This window comes from Thunnus albacares, chromosome 12 (genome assembly GCF_914725855.1).
Source record: "Thunnus albacares chromosome 12, fThuAlb1.1, whole genome shotgun sequence".
NCBI lineage: Eukaryota > Metazoa > Chordata > Actinopteri > Scombriformes > Scombridae > Thunnus > Thunnus albacares.
This window is the reverse complement of record NC_058117.1, coordinates 10539804-10562455: the sequence shown is the minus strand read 5'-3', so window position 1 is coordinate 10562455 and position 22652 is coordinate 10539804. Positions and strand designations below refer to the sequence as shown.

Sequence of the window (22652 nt, the reverse complement as noted above, 5' to 3'; positions counted from 1 at the left end):
TGAGACGATAACTTGGGTAACTTTTTAATAATAGCTGTTTTACAAAATAGTTCCACAATGAAACGAAATTGTTGGAATATATGTTTGTTCTGTTACTATACAGCCAAATGTATGTAGGGTTACCCATACAAAAGAAATGATCTGTCCCACACCAGACCACCAAAATGGCGACTGTGAAATAGATGGAAGACGAAAGTAAGAAATTATTCAATGCAGCGTATAAATTGTGTCCTGTCTCCATCCACGCCGTTCGGAGGTAACGTTTGCTTGTTTTTCAGCATTTCATTGATGTCTGTGTAGTGAGTAGCGATGACTGATTGTCACTAGCTGTAGTTTAGCCTGAGGAATAGGTTTTGGTGTGGAGCAGCCTTAATGAAATGGTCTGCAGCTCCTGCAAGCAGCATCCAACAACACAGCGTGATATAAACGCCAGGAAAATGCAATTATACCTTTACGGAACATTATACATACAATCCAGTTTGCTCTGTAAGCAGGTATCTTTGGAAGCATACCTCAACTTCATTGTGGGTTGGCATATATCTGAACTACTGTGCTGAAAGTTTTAGCTCTATACAAAAATCCACAGACGCTCATCAAAAGCCATTTACAAGGTCCATCCCTTTGCAGTTTTGTTGCTGTTGAGCAAATGTTATGTGCATCTTTCTTTTTCAAAGGAGCGTTCACTTGGTATGACACTTTTTATTGTCCTTCAGATACAAGACCTCTCACTCCTGCGACCTTGTAGCGTCATAAATGGCCACAATTAATCATCTATGCAAAGTGTCAAGTATATTTCACATTTGGCTGTATTCATTTTGTGGTCAGTAATGCTGATTGGGTTAAGGAGATAACTCTGGAGACATTGTGGCTAACTGTTCATGGTTCACTATCAAAACAAGCATATTAAGATAGGCAATCAATCAAATAACCACCTATTACAAATTCTAGCTTGTAAAACATAGGTAACATTCAAATTTGGACCCATGAAAGCTTGAATAGTCTCATGTGACTGTTACGCTACAGACAAATGTGGTGAAACATGATAAAAGCTGAGATTAACCATCTAAACCATCACTGATTTACATCTGCATTTTCGATCATTATCGACCAATGTGCCTATTATTTTCGTGAAGAATCAACTAATTGGTTGGTCAATAAAATAGTAGGAAATCGTGAAAAATGCCTCTTAAAATTTCCTAAAACTGAAGACTGTGATGTTTTCAAACTGTTCGTTTTGTTCTTCCGACAGTCCAAAAATCCAAAAATACTGAGTTTACAATCACATAAAACAAAGGAAAGCAGCTAATCCTCATAGCCGATTCTCAAATGAATGTGACTAAAATACTTAAGCCAGTTGCAGCTTTTAGTGGCTGCAATGCTCATTACACCCTACTCTATAAATGTGAACGCAATGATTTTTTCGTTCAGACCAAATCTGGCAATGCGTGAAAAACTAGATTTCCTGGATTGTATTTCCTTGTCTCACTGGTAACTCAAACAACACACCCCCACCAACACAGTCCCTCGTAGTGTTTTAACGCAGGGCTGTTTTCAGTCTGAACATCAGCTAAATTTGGAATCATTCTGCTGCAGTGAAGTGTTGCTCCATGCGAAGCTAGCCATCTTAAAAATGCGACTAAATGTTGCTGCCACAGAGGCTACACGGAGACCACAAGAACTGAATTTGGTCACCTTAGCCTATTGATAGGCAGGATGACATGGAGCAGGTTTAGAGTTAGCATTCTGCTCCTTTTTAGTACCACCAGACAAATTTTGTTATTTAGTACAACCATTTCCAGTGCAAACCTTTTTTTGTTACAGCTGCAGCTTTGTCAAAAAGAGAAATAATTCAACACAATTATTTTGTGTTAATAACGGCTGGGCTAAGTCAGAATCTTTTCTGTGGCTAGATACATTTGTATTTTATTATCTAGCAAAGCTATTTCCAAAGCAAATATTCTTCTCGCTACAATTTGAAAATGGCAAACAAAAGGATTTACTGATTCATATATGTACATACATACAAGATGCGGCTGCATCAATCAACCAACACAACCACAGATCTAAACGAAATTCTTTTAAGTTCTATAAAAAAATCGAAACATCTGTCAAAAAACTCTTTCAATTATCTCTTTCGCTCTGTGCTCGACTCTACAATGGTAGAATAAAACATGGTAAACTTTCATGGTAGTCTTGTCAGCAGTTGACATATCTTGCTTGTTTGAAACACACTGAAAGACAAACATCACCATTCCTTTAAACCGCACTAAGACTGACATGAGCCATGTGTGAAAATTTGAAGTGTGTCGATGCAGTGGATGTGCCAACACAGGCGGTGCCAGCAATACAATGCAGCAAAACGCAAACGTAACGCAAAAAAGTTGAACCAGGAAAAACCTATGCTGCAACACAACATCATCTGGCAAGGCGCAGCATTGGCCAATCACATACATGCAAGTGCTCACAACTGGTTACACCAGCAGCTCAGCTTTTACGTTTTTGTTTGTTTTTTTGTTTTTGTTTTGGTTGTTTGTTTATTTTTTGAACCAAATACCGTCATACACCATAGACCCTGATGAAATGTCAGGAAGGTATGAAAAAATAGGTACCACCCAAGCCTATTACAAACCACTATCTGATAAGCCTTTAAATGCATTAATCTGTAGCTCCAAGTGAATTTCCTGGATCGTATTTAAAGGTCCAATGTAGAATTTAGTGACGTCTAGCGGAACAGACTTGGCAGAAATGGAGTAGGCTATAATATTCATAAGTATGTTTAATTAGAGGATAATCCCATGAAAATAAGAATCTTCGTGTTTTTGTTACCTTAGAATGAGCCCTTTACATCTACATAGGGAGCAGGTCCCCTTCCACGGAGCCCACCATGGTGCCCCACCATGTTTCTACCGTAGCCCAGAACGAACAAACCAAACATCTGCTCTAGAGAGGGCCTTTTGCGTTTTTCGCAAGTTCGCAGCCGCCATAGGTTCTCCTACACACTTGGAAGGGGAGGGTGAGGGGAGTAGTATTGAGTTGGTTGCAATCTGCAACCTCACGGCTAGATGCCACTAAATCTTACACACTGGTCCTTAAATTGTTTCGACAACACACCCTTGCCAACACAGTCAACTATGCTGGTCGTAATCCCTGCTTAGACCCTGCCACTAGAAGGGCAAAAAACTTGCTTGCCATCTAGTTTAGACTTGTGAAGGTGTTGTGTTGCTATTTGCTGGTAAAAATTAAACAGTATTTTATTTCCTCTAGGATTTTCATCAGTGCAATCATCTATTTAAAGCCCAGCTTGAAACGGCACTGCCAACCTTTTGGAGTTGTGCTAGAAGTCCCATTCATGAGTCTAATTTGCTCTGGGCAAATAGTGCTAAAATAACTGCCTGTCTTTAACCCCATCCACTCACATTGTGAATTAGGCCATGTTGTGTAATCATTAACTGTTTTATTGCGTGAAAGGAAAAAGTTAAAATTTTGATATGTCTCCCCTTGGTTGAACCAAAGGCATTGACACATTTTGGTGAGATTGGTTGAATGCAAAGATTATAATTTATGTCAGCCGGCACCAAGGTGACATGGGTACAATCAAAATGGAAATGCATACCAAGCAGTATTGGCAATGAGAGCAGTGTTTTTCCTGCAGAAATCTTGAAATATTTTGCCATTGTTGCAGCACCATAGAGTAAGTGGTACAAACACATTAAACCTCACCACAAAATGCATTACGATGAAGCTATTACCTCACCAGGCAAAGTAGCATGCCTGTTTAAGGCATCACCATACGTGACAAACTCTGTCACAAGGACATTACAGCGGTAATATATAATTATAAGAAATGGGGTCCCTTTAGAATAATGAGTGAAAATTCTTTTGCAACAACCCTGTTCATCTGTCGTACCGAGACTGACCAGTTCTCTGGCTGAAGTGAAAAGGATTTAAATTTAGCATCTAGCATACTATAGTTTTAAGTGTAGATTGTGTAGTGAATCCTTTGTGATTGAGGAATATCTAAGAAGGTTTTACTTTTCTTTCTTTAGGTCATGGCAGCTGAAATGTCATGTCTGGCAGGTGTTGATGGAGATGACAAAGATGCAGATTCTGAGATCAATGCCCTTACACTCCTGCAAGAGCCAGTGAGAATGGCACAAGAATCAGCCTCTTGCAATGATTCTTTCGGCAAGCCTTCTCTGAAACAAAACAGTGTCCTAGATGTCCTGTCAAACACAGATATGTTGTCTCCGGTTGGCTTGGGAAATGGACCTTCTTCGCATCAGGCTACACAGGCCCATGAACTCAACAACATCTCCACAGAGAAAGAGGAAGAAAAGAGCATCACCCCTCTAAAAACTGTGCAGGAAATTGACACTGCAGGAATATGGGGGTTTGATGAATCACCTGAGAACTCATTGGATAATTTCAGTAGTGCCAGTGACATCCATTGGGACCCTCACAAAGAGTTTATGCAGTTTCTGTGGGAGAACCATGGTGATTCCCCTGGTGAGGAGCCTAAAGATGAAGTCCTGCCTCCAAACAGCCAAAGGAGAAGGAAACGGAAAATGGACATGGTTGTCATGGTGGATCCCTCAGAAGACCTTTACCCTGATATGAGCCACAAGTCATCTGAGGATTTGTCTGATGCAGAAGGCCAAGTAGACTCCATTCCTGTCAGAAAAGTCAGAAAGTCAAGGAAGTTCTCCAATTCACAGTCGTCAACAACTGGGAAAGTTACAAAGTATCCCAATGGAACTGTAAAGGCCATCAAGCAAATTCTTTACAATGCACCTGCAAGAAATTCACATGAGAACCGTCTAGGCCATGGGCTTTCACCATTGAAGGGGAGGCTCTCAGTAAATTCTCATTCAGAGGAGAAGCCATCATGTTACCCTTGCTCAAAATGTAAGCTCATTTTCAAGAAAGAGCATCATTTGCATTGCCACATGAAGTCTCATGTGGACCCTCCGAATAATTCGCCAAAGCCTTTTATATGCCAGGAATGTGGACAGTCTTTCAGACAAAGTGGTTCACTTATTGAGCACATGTCCATACACCAGGAAAAGAGATCAAGACTCACTGAAGAGATCAAAGACAGAAGTGATAAGAAGAACGAGGGTAAAAATGCAAAGCTTTGCTGTCCTCAGTGCTCATTTGAAACAAACTGCCCAAACACGTTTGTTCAACATGCGAAAACACATGAGAAGGACAAAAGAAAATTTAAATGTGACAAATGTAGCTTCAGGACTCTGAGTGAAAATGATCTTAGGAGACATAACATTATGCAGCACACTGTTATCACAGTTAGAAAGCAGATCCAGAATGATGACTCAGAAATCTTCTCTTGTAACGTTTGTTCTTATAGAGCTTTTAGCAAAAACGTTTTTAAGAATCACCTTCTGCGTCGTCATCAACAAACTTTTGAGGAATACAAAGCTGCACAGTCTCGTGAGAAAAATGCACAACCATCTAAAGAGCAGCATGTTCCCACTAGTAAAACTCCTGTAGAAGATGCAGAGTTAACATCTAAAATCTTAATAAAAAATCAAATCTCTTCTAAAACAACTTGTTCACCCAGCGAGTCCAATGACATTTCAGACTTATTCAAAAATAGCAAGATTAAGAGAAGTCTCAAGTCTCAACTAACAGAATCAAAGCTTGACAAATCCATTAATGTTCTCCTGTCCCGACAAAGACATGGAAAGAAGACTGCAGAACAGAAGAAGGAAAGCAATAATTGCAGCACATCTGTTCAGGATTCTGAAAGTGACAAAGATGGCTCTGATCAGTTGCCAGGAACATTGACTGTCAAAGTTGAAGATTCAGCTTTGTCCCCAAATGGCCATAGAGTGCCATCCAGAGAAGCTGAGCGAGATACCAACAGAAGCAGTGTACCCAAGTTGAACATAAATCAGTCAACCTTCAAAAAGTCACCATCTAAAAGAAAAATGTCCACCCCATATCGCAACACCTCTGATCAAGACTCATGCTTCATCTTACCAAAACCTTTGCCAAGTCCCAAGAGACTAAATCAAGGAGAAGTGGAAGACTGTGACGAAAAAGAAATTTTCCAGTTTAAGGATGCAGATGCCAACACTAACCTTTTTGACAATGGAATCAAGCAAGAAAAACAAAACATAATTTATACCTATAGCAGAAGAATGTCAATGAGGGGTGCCCTGCAGGCATCAAAAATGCTGTTTGAGAAAATTAAGACTGAAGAGCAGGATCAGAGTGACCCTGAAATCAAAGAAGAATGCATAGAAACAGAAGTATTTCAAGAAACCTTTGACTCCCACCCAATACCATTGAGAGAACCCTTCACAGACGATCTGTCAGAGTTGGAATCAGACCGCAAGACCTGTCCATACTGTCCTGCCATCTTTGAATCAGGTGTTGGATTGTCCAATCATGTCCGAGGGCATCTTCATAGGGTCGGACTGAGCTACAATGCACGCCATGTAGTGCCTCCTGAGCAGGTGGCTTCTCAAGACAGGAGACCACGAATTCGACGGAAGATTTCGGCATTCCGGCGATTGAAAAAAGGTACTTGAGTACTTCCTCCATTTTCTTTCTATTAAAGGAAAATTACTCTTTATTACGTCTTGGTTTATATGTTTTTGTGGCCATCAGCTGTTGGTTGTGATTTAACATTGAACTTACTAAATTTATTACAGAGATTTCAGAATGCAGCGCCATCGCTAAAAGTTGTAATAAACTGCAGTATTCCTTTTATATGTACTTTAAAGTTTCCTGTATTGTGCTCCATTTAGTTTCATTGTACTAATGCAAGCTAATAGTATTGTATTGTACAATTTTTATGTTTCTGATGGTGTTTTTTGTTTTTTGCAGCATTACAGTTGGAGTCAGAATCTGAGACTGTGAAGAGTATTCACTCCTGTCCATTATGTGGTGATTCATTTGATAACAGGACTGGGCAGTCCAACCACATACGTGGCCACCTCAAAAAGCTTGGTAAAAGCTTTGCAACAAAGAACAAATCCCCATTATTTTTACTCCGGGAGTTGATGCGCGACAAGAAGGAGTTCCAGAGGGCGCTCCAAATTCTGGGAAAGAGGCGGAACCATTTCCAATATGGTGCTTCACCAAAGCTGTCCAGTGTTGATCGTTTCACGCCAACCCCCATTGGAATCACAAAAAATAATTCTGTTTCAAGTGTTTGCACTGATGCCAAACCACTGATGCCCACATTTTCTTTAGCGGAAATGGAATCTGAAAAAAGGCAACTAGAAACTAAGTTGGATGTTAAAAATTCACTCTCAGGCACGAATGCCTTGATAGGAATTCTGAAGAAGAGGAAGTGTCAGGAAGACTCCAAACTAAAGGGGTCTTCTCAGATGTCAAGAAACATGTTAGCAGTTTCTTCAAACAGTGAGCACAGTTCAGGTTCAAGAGTTTCATCTTCACTGCCAAACTCAATATCTGGTAAGTAACCTCCTTACATTCATTACCAGAAAGGTTAGACAGGAAGTGGAATACTGCTTAAGTGTTTTGATTAAGAACAATCCACCTTGTACTCCTTTTGATATTTTTTATTTACAAGAAAGTGAAAAATCTATGTTGCATTTCATCTTTTAAGACATCAGAAACTTACTACAGTAATGAGACTAAAATTTAGTTGAATAGCACTTCACATGAACTTCAGCACGTCAAAAGCAGTGCTACAACATTGACTGAAAATCCAGTATAATGTACGTAATGTATGACATTTGAATTTTCAAAATCAGTACTGTGGTTAAAGATATTTTGTCCAATATTTGTGTTTTTACATATATCAACAAAATACATTTGGCACAGCAAACATTTTTGGATGAATCCATCTATTATATTAGTGGAAAAAAGGGACAATTGCACAGAGGCAGGATATTTTACAGATATCAAACTTTAATGATAAAAAATGATAATGTAAAAAAAAATGGAACAATAAAACTCACTGTGAATTTATTAACTATAAATTAAAATAACTACAATACAAAACTATTTAACCTGAATGAAGAAAAGTATACATAAAAAATGCATAGTTTATAAATTAATAACTTAAATGTTCTTCAGTGTACTTCAAGTGTTTTTTTTGCATATGTCAATTATGCTGATTCAATATACCTGTGACAAGCCAATCTGCTTATTAATTATTGTTTAGGCTCTATTATCATGTTCCAGTTTTTTTTAAAGACCAGTGTCAGATTGATAGATTGTAAATTCAGGCTATAAAAAAACTCCTCGAAGGGGGGAAAAAAAAAGATAAGTATATGACCTTTAATCGACAAAAAATGCCCTGCCTCAGCTCTATAGCAACTGTTATGTGTTGTGTTCTGCATGCAGCAAATAATTATTTGAAAGATTTTCATAATTTGGCCGATATACTTGCAATAAAGGAATAAGATGTTCATTTTAGTGTTACGTCAACAGCACCTATTAACATAGTAATGAGAGTTGAATTTTAGAGACTGCTTTGTTAAATTTGACAGGCCTCCTGCTGAGGCACAGATGTTACAGACTATGTACTCTTTAATTGGTCAATTGTCATTGTCAGAAATAGGATATAGTGTCATATTGTCTTGTGTACATCAGAAAGAGTCATATAGCAGAAGCTATATTATAACTTAAGCTATTCCGTTATAACTTGGTAGGCATAGATCAAAGCAAGACAGCTAGACAATAGTCTCCTCAGCAAATTACATGTTTTGATAAAATGCCTCAAATGTTATATATTTTGTGTACACAGTTTAATGACGGAATCTAGCATGTATTCTTCTTCACTGCTATCGTCTCATTTCTTAACCTTACTTTTGCAAATATAATAATATTGATCACGATAATCTAATTTAGTATAAGAGCAAAAACTAAAGACAGTGAAAGTGAAATGGCTGATGTTATAGGGGTTAGTTTACAGTTAGTATACAGATACAAAAAGTACCTGTTGTAATGAAGTCAAGTCCTACAGCTCCTTAAAGAGTAACATGATATTAACCAGAGAGGCTAGTGAAACACTTCTTTGACCACCAACAAATAAAGATCACTGTATTGATAGGGTTTTTTGTGTTTATTTGTTGTCTTTGTATTTTTTGTCTTTTACAGAGAAAGGTGAATTCAACAGGAAGGTGTGTGTCCATTGCAATGCAACTTTCCACAGTGGAGTTAGCTTGTCTAATCACCTCCGGGCATATGCAAAACGAAAAAGGAACGCCTTACTAGAGGGAACCAGTAAGTGGCATCAACAACAGCATTAAATTAAAAGAAATCATCCTTTTCAAGTATCAGTAGCAGTCTGGGGTGTATAGCATGTTCTACTACCAACAGTGTTTACACAAACATTTTCTCAGAAAATTTGGCCTTCTCTAATTTCATTTATTTCTGAACCATTTAAGCTAGTATAGAGGTATAACCAGTGCTCAGCAAATTCAAACATTCATGTTCTTGGGCAAGGGGGTGGTGCAGTGGTTAAAGTTCCTGTCCAGCACTGCAGAGAAATGAGGTCAGTTACTGGTATTGATACCTCTAGCTTGGTTGTGTGTTCCAGTGAACAAAATTGGCAGTGTTAGGGGGTTGGGAAAACCAGTGCAGGTTCTCATCCTTGTTGGTGCACCAACAGCTTCTCTGGTTACCTCCTTGCATGTAGAAGGTCCTTTTTGCAAAATAGTTTTCAAGTCAATTCCTGGACCCAAATTCATCATAATCACAGACTAGAAAGTATGTAAACTGCCCCAAAATTCACAGGGTGACACACATATGGACACTCCTTTACATCTTGAATCCACCAGGCATGTTCTGTACTTCGTTCTGTGTCATACCCCACCGGGAGCATTATAGAAGAGGATAATTTTGTTCTGGCAGTGCCAGAGAGAAGAGCTACCACTCTACCTGGAGAGGAAGCCAAGGACTGGGACAGTCATGGCAGCAGTGGGGTCATATAAAATCTTCCATTGATTTTCCATTGATGAACCTTTGTCATCCATGGTGACAAATATCCTCTGAACATTTGACTTCTAGCCTGGTGCAACTGATTATGTTGTGTTCACACCAAACGCGAAGCAAATTTTCACCTTGCATTATTCGTGCAAGTTTGATCGTAGGGACATACGTTTCTTTTCACATTACTCGCGTGAGTTTGATCGCGGGAACATTTGTGTTTATTCACCCCAAACAGCCAGCAAGCAATGGCAGGCACTGACTGGTCCCCACCCGGACAATAGAAGCCAAAACAGTGATGTTACTGAAGCTCAGCCTGCCTGCCATCAATCCTCCTGCTAACAGTCACACCAACACTTAACTGTAAACACTGAGAGATACATTATCAACTCTTCTCTGTTTGTTTTGCTGTGATAAACTCCATTAATCCGTCACACAAAACTCTCCCCAAAAACCTGTTGATTTACTGTACTTCCCAAACGACAACTACAGACCATAAAGTGGTCTATTGGTAAATTTGCATCATTCGCTTTGTCTGGCATGAATAGACACAAATTTGTGTCTTCTTGCCTCTTTGCATAGACTTTGTATGCACTGTCGTCGCGCAAAAAATTCTCTTCGTGTTCTGTGTGAGCACACCATTATAATGTATTATTGATGTAGTGATGTGATATACAATCCGGAGTCCGCACAGGGTGTGTTATTTTGAAAATTGACCGGATGCTCTATGCCGTTCCTGTGGCTGACTTCCTGCCTGGCTCAATCTGCTCTGTGCAGCTTGACACAGCTTCTGTCAAAAATAGAGTGGGCACGTATTTTTAGCTGAGCAGAGCGGAGAGATGCTTCTGTGTTGCTTCTCAAATGCACTGCAGCGCATCTGATGGAATCACAAGCATTGACTAGAGTGACCACAATCAACTCCAGCGGCCATGTCACAGCTGAAATGGGGCTCAGACGTGCCCAGTGGAATCAAGCCTAGGCACTCTTTCTTAAAAAAGCACTCTGTGTAGTTTTCATGTAAACACTCTTATGTTTACATTCACTTTTTCCTCACCAAAGCCAAAGCCGTTTTCGGATATTTTAAAACCTACATTGTTAACATCTATGTTTGCTAGCTAGTAGTCCTCTTTGTGTTACTGTCACCAAAGGGGTGTTTCATAAAGAGAGCTCAGAAAAGCAGGACTGATTGTGAAAAGCCTGTCTTGAAATGGCCTATAAAACTGAACCAGGATCAATCACTTTGATAAAGCCAACAGAATTTCTAGAAAATAAGCCTGACTTACTGAAGGAAGCCTGGCTGAACTTGTAATCTTGTTGTATGAAGCACCTAAAACCATCGTGAAAGTGCATGATTTATATAGCGCTTTTCTAGTTTACTGACCACTCACACAAAGTGCTTTACAATACATGCCAACATTCACCCATTTACACACACATTCATACACTGATGGCAGAGGCTGCCATGCAAGGTGCCAACCTGCTCATCAGTAATGATATAGCACTTTGCCATGTTTCCAATGCTCACTCATCCATTCACACACATACACACTGATGGCACAGCCATAAGGAGCAGTTAAGGGTTCAGTATCTTGCCCAAGGGCACTTCAACACGCGGACTGGAGGAGCCAGGGATCAAACCACTGGCCTCCTGATTAGTGGACAATCCGCTCTACCTCCTGAGCTACAATCACCCCCAAAGATGGGGATACACTCATAAAAACATTGCTCTATACCACCACTATTGGTCAAAACCTTCACATTGGACCTTTGACAGAGGAGAGTTGCATTTCTTCACCAAGCTTTTAAAGAGGACTGTTAGTCATGAATGCTTTGCATCATATAATTATTCCAGGAGCATATGAACATATATTCCAAGTGAATTGCGAACACAGTATCAACAGATATCATTAGTCAAGCAATCTTAAATTCTTATTGTAACAAGGGCAAATTCACATTTGAAAAGTTGATTCACCCTACTGCTAGTGGTAAGCAGCCATGCAGGAAGTTTCAGGTTTTGAGATATCCCCTCATGCAATGGGGCTGAATGCAATTTTGTTTAAGCTGCTCAATACATTGAAAAATATTTGAAAAATTCAGCCACAATGTGTCTTTACAGAAACAATGTCCCTTTTACTCAGGACAACACAGACCTCACTGTGAACAATTTTGATAACTTTTGCAGGAGGCAAATTCTACCTACCTAATAGTACCCAAGTAACCTGGTCACTGTTTCTACAACCGCTCAAAACACTTTGAGCGGTTGAGCTTTGACAAATGAAATTCCATTCACTTCCACTGTATTGAGTTGGCAGCAGAAATCTCAGACTGATATCTCAAAACCTCAGCAGATACAACCAAAAGTATCTGTGACTACTGGCTAGATACCACTAGGGTGTGTGACGTCATATCATAGTTATAATTAGTGTACCAGTGGTTATTTGTGTCCTCCCCAAGGTAAGGGTCTAGAAGGACATCGGCAAGTGATGTATTGCTAAGATTTTAATTTTGAAACTTGGTGGGTGCATTTGTGGGAGGAACAACCTTTTCACTGCAAAAAACCCTCAGGGCCTTCTTTGTCTGCAGGCACAGATCATCACCTATATATTGGGTCTTGTGTCTCAGTCGCTTTGGATCAGCTAATGCAGCTGAGACAGAGCTAGACTATTCACCTCACTGGCACAAGGCCAAACAGTATGAATAAAGCCAGTGCTAATAATGTCCAGACATCCAGACTGATGGATTTACTGAACTAACAAAATATGTTGTGTGGGAATGTACTATTGTTGGAACATCATTCAACAACATCCAAATGTTCCAGTGGTTATCATTGTCTTTTGTTTATTCAAAATGTTAGATTAGCAGGCTGTGCTGTACTTTCAAAGGTAGTGCTATACATTTCTAAATTAAATTCTGTCTTTTAGCATTTGACTGTAAAGCAAGAAGGCAACGCTCAAGGCCTGGCTCAAAGAAGAAGACACTGCCCTTACCACAAACTCCAGAGGAAATGTACAGACTTACATGCAGGTAATGTTTTCATTTCTTTCATACTATTCTTGTTATACTTCTTTTTTCCGGTGACTGATAATATTGCATCACCAGTCCTATAGGCTACTGTCAAATATTTTGTGTGGTCTATTCGCTCTGTTGGCAGCCATTTTTCCTGTATTTATTTAACAAACTGCCTAGGTGAATGAGACACATGTCACAGTGATGTAATCCAAAAATCATGAGACTTTTGAAACTGGTTGTGGAATAGAATGAGTTATAAATCATAATCTAGCATCATAAAATAACAGACAGTTATATCAAGTCGTTTAATAAAGCCTAAATACCTCAAAGAATACTTAATACTCAAAAATACTTCATTGGCGCATCATCACTCTCGCCTTCTTTTTACAGGTTCTGTGACCTCGTCTTCCAGGGTCCCTTGTCGGTCCAGGAGGACTGGATTAAACATTTACAGAGACACATTATGAACACTAGTGTCCCCCACACTGGGCTAGGCATGGTAGAGGTCACTTCGCTGCCCACAGACCCACCTACCCTCAAGACTGACCAAGACAGCTCTCTGACAGCCGCACATGCTGCCTCATGAAGCCAATGGGGACCTTTTTAGATTTCACTAGACTGTATGTGTATGTACATTGGATGTTCTTTCACTTTTTTTTTTTTTTTTTTTTTTTAGTCAATTAAATACTGGCCAAAAGTACAATATTGTTCAACGATGGAGAATACTGTACGTTTGGACAGATAAAGTTAATTATTTTGGATATTGTTACCTTTTTCTGTTTTTACATGGTCCATTTTTTGGAATACAATTCCAAATGGACAGTTTTCTTGTTTTATGCAGTAATGTAGTGTGGAATCCATTTCTAATGAAGACAACTTTTACCTCAGATTTCTCATGGTTTGAGTCCGTTTTTGTCTAAATTTGGGAGCACCTCTCTTCTGTATCAATATTCACATTTATAAGATACATAGATCATGTTTCTTTTGTATTGCAACATGTTCAAATCAAAGCCAATAGTCTCTGTTTTCAGGGCATGGAGTTACTGAGATGAATATTTTGACCGGAAGTGATGGCACCTGAAAGCTCTTGAGATACAGTTAAAGAATCTCAAGTTGGAAAAGTGACTATACAAGAACAAAAAGGAAAAATGTCTGCAAACTTGTTATGCATAGAAAGTGTTTTATAGTATTTCAGTAACTGCATTGTTTCTAATACAAATACAAAATTAAAACTGAGGGTGGTTGAGAAAAAAAACCTAACACACACAGCCAGTGCTGACAATGCCCTTCATACATGTCACCTATATTTAATGATTAAATATACTGTTTTGAAATAATTTAATTTTAAATGTACTATATCACACAGATACAATGCTTAAAACATTTGTGTTGTTCTAAATAAAAAAGCAAAGAAACAAGACTTCTTCCAATCATTTGTTCACAAAACATTGGATCTGTAAATTTAAAAAACAAACTGACTTTTTAAGGTGACAAAGATGATGACCTGGGAGTACTGTAGCTAATGTTAAATTGACAAAATGTGAAATGACAAACCAGGTGCAGTATGAACCAGTATACAAAAAATCCATGTTGTGTGCATAAACCTGTGAGGATGCCTACATGTATTCTGATGACTCTTCAATGGCACATTAACAGTGTGCACGCTTAGCAATGTGTGGTGCCACAGGGGTTTCTGTGGTTGTGATTCAAAGTGAGCTGTTGTCCTAAAGTCCATTGTTGTTGATCTGAAGCAAACAGCACCACAATGTAAACTGCAGTCTGGGGACACAGATGGTTTCAGTCATACAAATGGGCTGCCAACCTGAAAGAAAAGAATCAGTTTACTAGTCAGATAGCTGCACATTTGGGTTATTTTCCCCTTTCTGCAGACCTGGATGCATCCCAAGTGCAGTTAAATCTAGTCCAGTTAATGATTAGTAATTACTTATAGCCTTGTAGAGTACCATTTAAGTGCCACTAATTAGAGGTAGTGTACTGGGACTGAAAACAAACACATTATTGAATGCACTCCATGTTAAGACTTTATTTAAAAAGTGTTCTTCACTCAATTTGGAAATATTTGGTTTTGCATTCCCCCTGAATTCAGTGCAAAATCAAAAATAGTTACAAACCTACCTTACTTAAAATGCACAAATGGTGCTTTTTATGCAATGTATTGCTTTCAGATGTTACCTTTCCATACTCACACAAAACTTGTATTGTATATATATTATGTCAACATAGAGTCTACACAAAAGTTTCCATCTTGTCATAACCAATTACTCCATTCTACTGCTTTTTATATCAAACTTGCATACTTAAATGGTATATCTTTTACCTTACTGAAATAATAGAACATCATTGCAATGGCAAGAGGTAATATCAAGTATTCTGCACTTGATTTGCATTTTAAATTGCTCACTTTTTTGATTGTTCAACAGGGCCGATTGATACACAGTTTAATTGATGTCCCATTTACTTACTGTCTTACAATTACTTTAGTAATTTGTGCTTTCAAATGACTAAATTTGTTTTTTTTAAATTAGGACTGCAGCTTATGATTGTTTTCATTATGGCTTAATCTGCCAATTGTTTTCTTGATTAATTGTAAATGAGATGGTTCTTCTGTTCAACCAACAGTCCGAAACCCAAAAGTTTTCAGTGAACCTTACATGAAAAAGAAAAACGGCAAATGGTCACATTTGAGAAGCTGGAAACAGCAAATATTTGGCCTTTTTGCTTGAAAAATGGTTCATTTGAAAACGTTGCAAATTAATTTTCTGTTGATTTTGATTGATTTTCTGTTTCAATTCTACTTTTAAATGAATCATGTATCCCCCAAAATTCTCAATTTCCATCCCCACTTTTTTGAGCTCCATAATATAATGTATTACTAACACATTGTTACTTTACCTTTAGAAAGTGTTCAAACTGAGGTTTCAACTCTGTCATCATGGTTTCTGCTTTGTCAAGGCAGGCACGTCTCTGCCGCACTTCAAACTCCTTCAGGAAATCAATCAGTAAATTAGTCAATCATCATCAAATCCATTCTAGTCAATGACAGAGATTTTCAGAAATTTTCATTTCTGTTATGCTACACAGCAGCCATGTTACCTTTGTGTTGGAGAGGTGTTCCTGAGAGGTAATATGACTCTGCACTGAGGATGCAGATGTGGATATGAAGACTTGGCAGGAAGCACAGTGGAACATTTCAACCTTTGTCATGTGGTCATTTTCCTGCAGAGCTGACAGATAAGGACCACACTGTATTTAGACTTTGTTTTTAATAGAAAATAGAAAAGGCTTTCACAATTTGTTACTGTTCCAAGTTATTTACCTTGAAGTGCACTGTCCTCTATGGCTCGGCTACACTGACGGCTTTTATACAGCATGACTTCCTATAGGAATAAAAATGTCATCATATTTAGGTTGAAAAAAGGAACTATCGGGAAAAAGCCCACTGTTGCACATCAATAGGATGTCTTTCTCCATACTATGAATCATCTTACCTGTAAGAAGGCTATAGCCAGGTCATCATAGTTATTCTGCTGCTGGATATGTTCCAGTGTATCCCAGTGACTCCTGCTGTCCAAGTGATCTTCCAGCTCCTGCCCATTGGCAAACTCAACCTCACAAAGGTCACAGGTGATAGGACTGAAAGAAAAATATTAAGTATTAGCTATTTATCAGAGAAAAGATGATGTTCATACAAGACTACTGTGATTGTAACAAAGACCGGACTTACAACTGAGAGATTTTGAAATTACAGGCCCCAGACTTCAATCATTGAAGATTAATAGTCCGAGCAGATATTATTTCATCACAGATATATTGATATTGTGTATATGCCAGTCAATAAGTAACATGAGGCTGCAGTACATCAATGCTGTATGTTTATATACAGCAACATACAATACATATACATACATATAACATACGATATGTTTGACATAATTTAAACATAATGTCTCTCTTCCATAGTTTTTCTACTATTCACAGCAATGATAAGTGTATTTTTAGCCACACAAGTAGCATGAAATCCTAATGATTCTGGTGATCCAATGGTTTTTCCTTTAGCGCCACCATGAGGTTGGCATGTGCTTTTAAGTGAAATTTCTCAACAACTATTAGATGGATTGCCATGAAATGTTGGTTCACACGTTGATGTTCCCCTCAGGATGAATCGTCATCACTTTGGTGATTCCCTGACTTTTCATCTAACATCACCATCAGGTAAAATTTTAAGTTTTCCAATACTTTGGTTTATGACTCAATACCTGCAAAAATAATGACATTCCCATGAGCCTCAGCTGTCCTTGAGTTTCCTGCTAATTAGGAAATGTTAATTGCAGCACTGCTATGCTTACTGTACAGCCTTACAGAGCCGCCAGCATGGCTAAAGACTCTTATTCTTACATCACTATTCTAACCTGTTCCTCCCTTCAACAGACTGAAGAGAGAAAACATGAATGTATACAGAAGAGGTGACATAAAAACCTAACATGTTGCAAATATGTGTAATGGTAAAGGGATCCGTAAATGTCACAGGGTTGGTTCTTTAGGACTCAGAGAGCTCAGTCAGTCATCAAACTGTTCTCGCATGATATTAAGAGACTCTTGCTTCCAGTGTTTGCTAAAGCTTTGCAACTACAGTGTACTTTGTATGAACTAACAAAGTTGTAAAGTAATAATATAAAATTTTATTAGTTTGAACAATGCCAAGTATGCTGTCTGTTACTTTGGTGACTCACCCAGTGTTTATTCTGTATCACAATGTGTTTATAACTGCAGTGGCTGATATATGCATGCTCACATTTTTGCAGAAATATTTCAGTTACAACTGGACTGAGCTATCTGAGCATATTTGCAGAGGAATGTGGAAAGTATTAAATTTCGACAATTATATTACTACATTACTACCAACATAGCAACATAGTTGTATGGATTTCCTCTTCTTGACAGTATACTAGTACATAATCCTGATTATCACATTTAACTGTGCAGCAACAGTTGATCAACAGAATTTGAGCCAACTAATGTCACATAATGTACAGAGCGCAACATGGAATTAAACATTCATGATGAGAATATAACACATGATATCCTTGTTTTTTTTTCCAGCGACCAATTTACTATGCCGTTAACATTTATATGACACGGTGCTTACTTGTCCATGATCATAGTTCTGCTCCTGTTCTTTGTCACCTCTTTGGAAGGTGTGATTTGCTCCAGTCCTGCAGCACATTAGTATTATATACAGAATTAGTTAAGTTCACAGAGGAAATACATATGGCAAAAATATTTTAAGTACTGCTTTGCTCATTCAAAAACTCACTGGATTGTTAATCATTAGTTTTCCAAACTATATTCCCAAGTATGTAGTGCATGCAATCATGTTCTTATACAGTAACAGCAAGCAAACTGTCATTACTTCATGAAAATACCAACCTACCCATTCCCACATGTCCCAGCTGATGTTGATAGCCCCGCTCTGACCTGGGTGGGGATAATCTAACAGTAGTGGCCATCTACAGAGGAGAGAAATATAACAAAGTACATCTAAGGAGCGCTGCATCCTGCTGAAGACCACAATTCAACACTGAATGTTCAGTAACCACAGAATCCCAACTAGTTGAGAGGCAACTTTGATATTCTCAGTCTTACTGGTGATACCTCTCTCTTGTATTCTGGCATTGTTATCCTCGCTTCTCCGTTAGTCCTCTGTCCTCCATAAGAAGCAGGAAACTGATGGGTAGAGGAGCTGTGAATAAGCCGGTCAGGGCTGCAACTTCTGTGGTCCAGAGGTCTACTGATGGAGCCATACCCAGGCCGGTCAAGTGATTCAATGTCTGGACTGTAAGCCCGTCTTTCAGGTGGTCTATGACCTGGACTGAGACCTCGACTCTCAGCGAGTCTGGTTTCAGGGTTAAAGTCATGTCTGTCAAGGGGTCGGCTCCCTGGTTCAGAGAGGGACGAATCCCAGCAGCGGTTTTCACGACAACCTCTACCTGGAGACACACACTGTCGTGACAGGTTGTTATCCTGGTCAGGTAGGGAGTGGTTGTGATTTGGGCCCCGTCGTGGCATGTCGGAGTCTGATGAGATCTCAGAGTCTGATGAGACGGGATCATAAGGGTCAGAGTCTGATGAGACGGGATCATAAGGGTCATAAAGCTCAGTCCTGAGGGAGACGGAAGAGGAATTACAGTTTGAGTATGTTGGAAATAAATTCACTATTCTGTTATGGCGTTGGCAATTTATCTAAAGAGCTGCTGCAAGGACATGTTACCATTAACCACTGTATGTTCATGGACACTAAAACTATGTCATTAAACTACATAAACTGCTGGTGTGAAGGGGAGGGGGGGGCAGCTTTTTTTGGAATGAGAAAACTAATTAGAGGCTGTGCACATTTACTGGAATGTGTCCATTTATTAAAACAGAGTCACTAAGGCACTGCGTGTTTCCTGCCACTTGCACTTTTACTTTACAAGGTCCACCTGGAATATTCCTAATGAGGTCACCTTCAGACAGACCATATTTCAACATTTTTTGTCGCCATGAGACAAAGTCAGAGGCTCGAATGTGGGACAACCTGGACTGCAACGTCACTCTCTACCTGTCAGTGACCAGACACTTTGTCACAGCCTCTTGCAGGAATGGGAAAAAAAATCCAAACAGCAGATTCAGGTGCTCATTGGGTCAATGAGTGAGAGGTTTTCAAGCAGAGGGTGGCAGTGTCCTCGGCGAAAGGTGGTTATCATTCAAGGGGCACCACAGAACTTCTAGTAGGATTTACAAATTAATTATGAAGGGCCACAGAATTCCTGTATACATCCCTGGTGGTGGCTGCAAGAGGAGGTCACATAAGGTATGTTTTCAAGGCTTTTTTCAGTTGTTTTAATTCCTTATGATCAGTAAAGGTAAGGTTTCAAGTGCTGCATCTTCATTTTGCCAAATAAACATACTGTATAAAGGCTTACCTTTCTAAACAGTTTGTGCTTTTGTCCTGAGAATTGCCATCTTGACTTAGTTCATCACCTATTGGTTTGAATGAAGACTTCCATTTACCAGCAGAAGATTGAGCTGAAGAATACAAAAAGCTAAATGAAAATGAGGGCAGTTCATCTGGACAGACTGGATGCATTTAGATATGTAATCTAAAGAGTACAACTAACTGCCAATGAACTGAAGCAAGTTGTGTTTAATTTCTGTTGACTTTATTAGTAACTCGGATAAGAACTAACACAATAATCCCCAATTATAAACTGACCATTGTCGATGGTCAGCATGCATGCCACACCGTTAATGGACACATTTTTCCTGCAGTTTTAGGCAGAGATTAGTTTCCATTAATTCATGTATAGTATCAAAATCAATTAGCAGACTCATGAAACTTGCTTGAGTTGTGTAATCCATTACAGTGAACATCAAGCCTGCATTGATTTTGGTCAAAGTTACATTGTCATTGCATACTGATGCAGTTTAGTGCAAACTGACATGAAAAGTCTTCACTGTCTCGTTACCTTTCAACAATGAAGTACTTTATACACAAATGTGACAAATACTTTTACATATTAAAGTGGACTTTATGGAAATCAAGAAATGCCTATAACTATAGCAGCAGCATGGTTGGCAATATGGTTGCAACAAACAATTAATTCTAAATTAAACAGTTGTTTAGTCAATAAAATGTCAGAAAATAGTGAAAAACACCATTACAATTTCCCAGACCCCTGAGTGATATCCTCAAATTCCTTGTTTTTTTTCCAAACAACTGCCCAAACCCAAAAACATCACAGAAAAGCAGCACACCCTCACATTTGAGATGCTGGAATGAGAAAATCTTTGAGTAGGATTAATTGATCAAAAATTGATCAAAATACCTGCCGATTACTTTTCTGTTATTCGACTAATCAATTAATCAACTAGTCATTTCAGCTCAAGTTTGCAAAATGGTTGATTATGATACAATAAGTAATATGCAGCAAATTGGCTAAATCGTGTAAAAGCATTGGTTTAAACCTTTGTAGGATCCTACTAGGAACAAAGTCCACAGAGGTTACCTGCACCTCTCTGAGCTGACAGTTTCTTTGCAGCCATGTCAGATGTCCTGATGTTTGAGTTTGCTGTCTTCACGGGGATGTGTATCATACCTTCTCTGTAGTCTTGGGGTGTTCTGCTTATCACAGAAAACACGCACGTGAGAGCAATACAATGAGACAACTGGATATCACATTGACAGCTACTGAACATGAATGTTGCAAGGTAGCAAGGCCTTTTATCAATGCTAATATCAACAAATCGGCCTGGTAAACTGAGCTAGCGCAGCAGTGTTTGCTGTTAGCTTTAGCCACATAGCTACACACAGAACAGATAGTAAACAATGCTGGAGTTAGCTTTCAGACATCATGCTCATTCAAACAACAAAAAGACAGTGTTCAACAAGCACCTTGCTCAACTTAATAAATCTGAAACTTCTTCGTATGAATGCAGCTACAGTAACGTTGGCTAAATGTTATCATAACTTCAGTGAATTACCTTCCAGTTTGCTGTTGATTGAACAGGCCGACTGGAGCAGCTCCTATAGCTGCTGCTGAAGTGTTGAAAGGAACATTACTCTGACGGTTCATTATTTATTCACTAACAGGAGCAGGTCAGTTCGTATGTGAGTGAAGTGAGGGTGCCTCATCTGCATCAACACAGAGCGCAGACAGTCAGTCTGCAGACCTCTTCTGTGGGGACGCTTCCGGTGCAGGTTCCACTCTGAGGGCAGCTCCACTGTCAGGACCAAAATGCCACCAAAATAAAAAAAAAAATAAAAATTTTAAAAAGACCACAGAACTATTGACTGTCACGGCAAATACATGTTGCTGTTTAACATGATTCGTCATTAATATATATTTAATAATTCTGCCAACACAGTGACAATTTAGTATCCTATGAATTCTTTAAATGTAGCGACATATATCTATCAACATACCATAAAGTGATTGACTCTGCCAATATAATGATTCATATCGATTCAATAATTATAGGCTATCAATGTAGCAGTATTATTTAAATAGTGAATGTATTGATTTATTCTGTCAACATAGCACATTGTGATAACTGTCAATATAGTGATATTTATTGATAGATTCATAAACAAATATAGCCTATAGCTCATTGATTCAACAAACACTGCTTATTGCTTAAAGCCTCTCCTCAGCTTTCACAGACACAAACACATGCACTGTTCTCCTTTTATTCACAATGTCTGAGTTCTCTTTGCAGACAAATTATTTTACTGTGATCAGGTGAATTTAGTATGAAAAGCTGACAATCGATATCTTATTACATAACACTGTTTTGATTGTATTTAAAACCTTTAAAGACTCTAGCCTATATATCTATTGATATATGAGAAATCTACCAAAACAAGCTTTATATTAATATAGCATATGTGGAAAAGCTTGCTTTGTGTATTTGAAACTGACTTAATAAGCTAACACTAGCCACTGTTGGCATTATAGATATCCTGACTAGATAACATTAAGTAGTTGAGGTTATTTAGATTTACACAAACTGATAACATAACATAAACTATTTTAACAGCACAACTAGTACGGAGCAAAACATTGAGACTAGTTGGTTTTGGATAATGCACATTTGCGCATCACTGTTTTGTAGAGGAAGCTTCAAATAATGATCAGAACAGGTGTCGTTCAAAC

General features: G+C 38.6%; 2 protein-coding genes across 8 annotated transcripts; one reads left to right on the top strand and one right to left on the bottom strand.

Annotated features, from left to right (window-relative positions):
• Window positions 1–39: 39 nt before the first annotated feature.
• Window positions 40–13828, top strand: znf644a (zinc finger protein 644a). Of its 2 annotated transcripts, none has more exons than XM_044367826.1 (6): window positions 40–195; window positions 4047–6546; window positions 6853–7446; window positions 9100–9225; window positions 12852–12954; window positions 13330–13828. In XM_044367826.1, exons 2-6 carry the CDS (start codon window positions 4050–4052, stop codon window positions 13523–13525), a joined length of 3516 nt encoding a protein of 1171 aa, XP_044223761.1. In that variant the 5' UTR covers window positions 40–195; window positions 4047–4049; the 3' UTR covers window positions 13526–13828. The 2 variants fall into 2 exon arrangements, with proteins under 2 accessions (XP_044223761.1, XP_044223760.1); XM_044367825.1 differs by having other exon boundaries at window positions 42–256.
• A 435-nt stretch (window positions 13829–14263) lies between these two features.
• On the bottom strand, window positions 14264–21708 carry LOC122993558 (DBIRD complex subunit ZNF326-like). Of its 6 annotated transcripts, none has more exons than XM_044367835.1 (11): window positions 21481–21708; window positions 21006–21121; window positions 19923–20025; window positions 18604–19120; window positions 18392–18467; window positions 18107–18173; window positions 16449–16593; window positions 16277–16337; window positions 16054–16184; window positions 15853–15942; window positions 14264–14761 (listed from the first exon to the last, which is right to left on the bottom strand). In XM_044367835.1, the coding sequence occupies exons 1-11, from the start codon at window positions 21570–21572 to the stop codon at window positions 14741–14743; spliced, it is 1419 nt and encodes a 472-aa protein (XP_044223770.1). In that variant the 5' UTR covers window positions 21573–21708; the 3' UTR covers window positions 14264–14740. The 6 variants fall into 6 exon arrangements, with proteins under 6 accessions (XP_044223770.1, XP_044223772.1, XP_044223773.1 ...); XM_044367837.1 differs by having other exon boundaries at window positions 21012–21121; XM_044367838.1 differs by having other exon boundaries at window positions 18613–19120; window positions 21481–21707.
• Window positions 21709–22652: the final 944 nt, after the last annotated feature.

Bases quoted from the DNA above. Each gene is read 5' to 3' on its own strand.
- znf644a (XM_044367826.1), top strand. From the start codon at position 4,050: ATGGCAGCTGAAATGTCATGTCTGGCAGGTGTTGATGGAGATGACAAA. The intron at 7,447-9,099 runs GTAAGTAACCTC...TGTCTTTTACAG, and splicing joins ACTGCCAAACTCAATATCTG to AGAAAGGTGAATTCAACAGG. The intron at 9,226-12,851 runs GTAAGTGGCATC...TCTGTCTTTTAG, and splicing joins CGCCTTACTAGAGGGAACCA to CATTTGACTGTAAAGCAAGA.
- LOC122993558 (XM_044367835.1), bottom strand. From the start codon at position 21,572: ATGAACCGTCAGAGTAATGTTCCTTTCAACACTTCAGCAGCAGCTATA. The intron at 16,338-16,448 runs GTAAGATGATTC...TTATTCCTATAG, and splicing joins TGGCTATAGCCTTCTTACAG to GAAGTCATGCTGTATAAAAG. The intron at 15,943-16,053 runs GTAACATGGCTG...GATTTCCTGAAG, and splicing joins AACACCTCTCCAACACAAAG to GAGTTTGAAGTGCGGCAGAG.